The 2676-nt window shown below is 50.7% G+C and overlaps 1 protein-coding gene across 1 annotated transcript in view; it reads left to right on the top strand.

The window, feature by feature from the left end:
• Positions 1-63: 63 nt before the first annotated feature.
• LOC130191484 (nebulin-like) overlaps positions 64-2676 on the top strand; it is a gene marked incomplete at both ends in the record, with an annotated part of 19862 nt that continues 17249 nt past the window's right edge. Inside the window, one exon of the mRNA XM_056411098.1 lies at positions 64-165. Within this exon, the coding sequence (XP_056267073.1) occupies positions 64-165 (102 nt within the window). The remainder of the gene's footprint in view (positions 166-2676) is intronic.

Genomic DNA, 2676 nt, shown 5'->3' with positions numbered 1-2676 from the left:
TCCTGTTTGTTGATCTGTTTGTGTTGTTGTTGTTTTCCTGTTTGTTTGTGTCTTCTCTTCCAGAAAGTATACAAAGCCAACTATGAGAAGTCTCGCGGCTTCAGCATCAACTACTGCGACACGCCCAAGTTCCAGATGGACTCGGTGCTGAAGAAGTTCACTGACGTAGGAAACCTTCCTGTTACACCACCCTTACACACACGGAGAACCTTCCTGTTACACCACCCTCACACACACAGAGAACCTTCCTGTTACACCACCCTCACACACATGGAGAACCTTCCTGTTACACCACCCTCACACACATGGATAACCTTCCTGTTACACCACCCTCACACACATGGAGAACCTTCCTGTTACACCACCCTCACACACACGGAGAACCTTCCTGTTACACCACCCTCACACACACGGAGAACCTTCCTGTTACACCACCCTCACACACACGGAGAACCTTCCTGTTACACCACCCTCACACACATGGAGAACCTTCCTGTTACACCACCCTCACACATGGAGAACCTTCCTGTTACACCACCCTCACACACATGGAGAACCTTCCTGTTACACCACCCTCACACACACGGAGAACCTTCCTGTTACACCACCCTCACACACACGGAGAACCGTCATGTTACACCACCCTCACACACACGGAGAACCTTCATGTTACACCACCCTCACACACATGGAGAACCTTCCTGTTACACCACCCTCACACACATGGAGAACCTTCCTGTTACACCACCCTCACACACATGGAGAACCTTCCTGTTACACCACCCTCACACACACGGAGAACCTTCATGTTACACCACCCTCACACACATGGAGAACCTTCCTGTTACACCACCCTCACACACACGGAGAACCTTCCTGTTACACCACCCTCACACACACGGAGAACCTTCCTGTTACACCACCCTCACACACACGGAGAACCTTCCTGTTACACCACCCTCACACACACGGAGAACCTTCATGTTACACCACCCTCACACACATGGAGAACCTTCCTGTTACACCACCCTCACACACATGGAGAACCTTCACGTTACACCACCCTCACACACATGGAGAACCTTCACGTTACACCACCCTCACACACATGGAGAACATTCCTGTTACACCACCCTCACAGACATGGAGAACCTTCCTGGTACACCACCCTCACACACATGGAGAACCTTCCTGTTACACCACCCTCACACACATGGAGAACCTTCATGTTACACCACCCTCACACACATGGAGAACCTTCATGTTACACCACCCTCACACACATGGAGAACCTTCACGTTACACCACCCTCACACACATGGAGAACCTTCACGTTACACCACCCTCACACACATGGAGAACCTTCACGTTACACCACCCTCACACACATGGAGAACCTTCCTGTTACACCACCCTCACACACATGGAGAACATTCATGTTACACCACCCTCACACACATGGAGAACCTTCCTGTTACACCACCCTCACACACATGGAGAAGCATCACGTTACACCACCCTCACACACATGGATAACCTTCATGTTACACCACCCTCACACACATGGAGAACCTTCCTGTTACACCACCCTCACATACATGGAGAACCTTCCGGTTACACCGCCCTCACACACATGGAGAACATTCATGTTACACCACCCTCACACACATGGAGAACCTTCCTGTTACACCACCCTCACACACACACGGAGAACCTTCACGTTACACCACCCTCACACACATGGAGAACCTTCATGTTACACCACCCTCACACACGTGGAGAACATTCATGTTACACCACCCTCACACACATGGAGAACCTTCCTGTTACACCACCCTCACACACATGGAGAACCTTCATGTTACACCACCCTCACACACATGGAGAACCTTCATGGTACACCACCCTCACACACACGGAGAACCTTCCTGTTACACCACCCTCACACACATGGAGAACCTTCATGGTACACCACCCTCACACACACACACGGAGAACCTTCCTGTTACACCACCCTCACACACATGGAGAACATTCATGGTACACCACCCTCACACACATGGAGAACATTCATGTTACACCACCCTCACACACATGGAGAACCTTCCGGTTACACCACCCTCACACACATGGAGAATCGTCACGTTACACCACCTCACACATGGAGAACATTCATGTTACACCACCCTCACACACATGGAGAACCTTCCGGTTACACCACCCTCACACACATGGAGAATCGTCACGTTACACCACCCTCACACACATGGAGAACCTTCATGTTACACCACCCTCACACACATGGAGAACATTCATGTTACACCACCAGCACACACATGGAGAACCTTCTCACACACCTCACACATGGAGAACCTTCATGTTACACCACCCTCACACATGGAGAACCTTCCTGTTACACCACCCTCACACACATGGAGAACCTTCATGTTACACCACCCTCACACACGTGGAGAACATTCATGTTACACCACCCTCACACACATGGAGAACCTTCCTGTTACACCACACTCACACACATGGAGAACCTTCATGGTACACCACCCTCACACACAGAGAACCTTCATGGTACACCACCCTCACACACACGGAGAACCTTCCTGTTACACCACCCTCACACACATGGAGAACCTTCATGGTACACCACCCTCACGCACA

This window comes from Pseudoliparis swirei, unplaced genomic scaffold (genome assembly GCF_029220125.1).
Source record: "Pseudoliparis swirei isolate HS2019 ecotype Mariana Trench unplaced genomic scaffold, NWPU_hadal_v1 hadal_75, whole genome shotgun sequence".
Lineage (NCBI taxonomy): Eukaryota > Metazoa > Chordata > Actinopteri > Perciformes > Liparidae > Pseudoliparis > Pseudoliparis swirei.
Note: the sequence above shows the minus strand (reverse complement) of the source record. Positions and strands in the feature narration are given on the sequence as shown.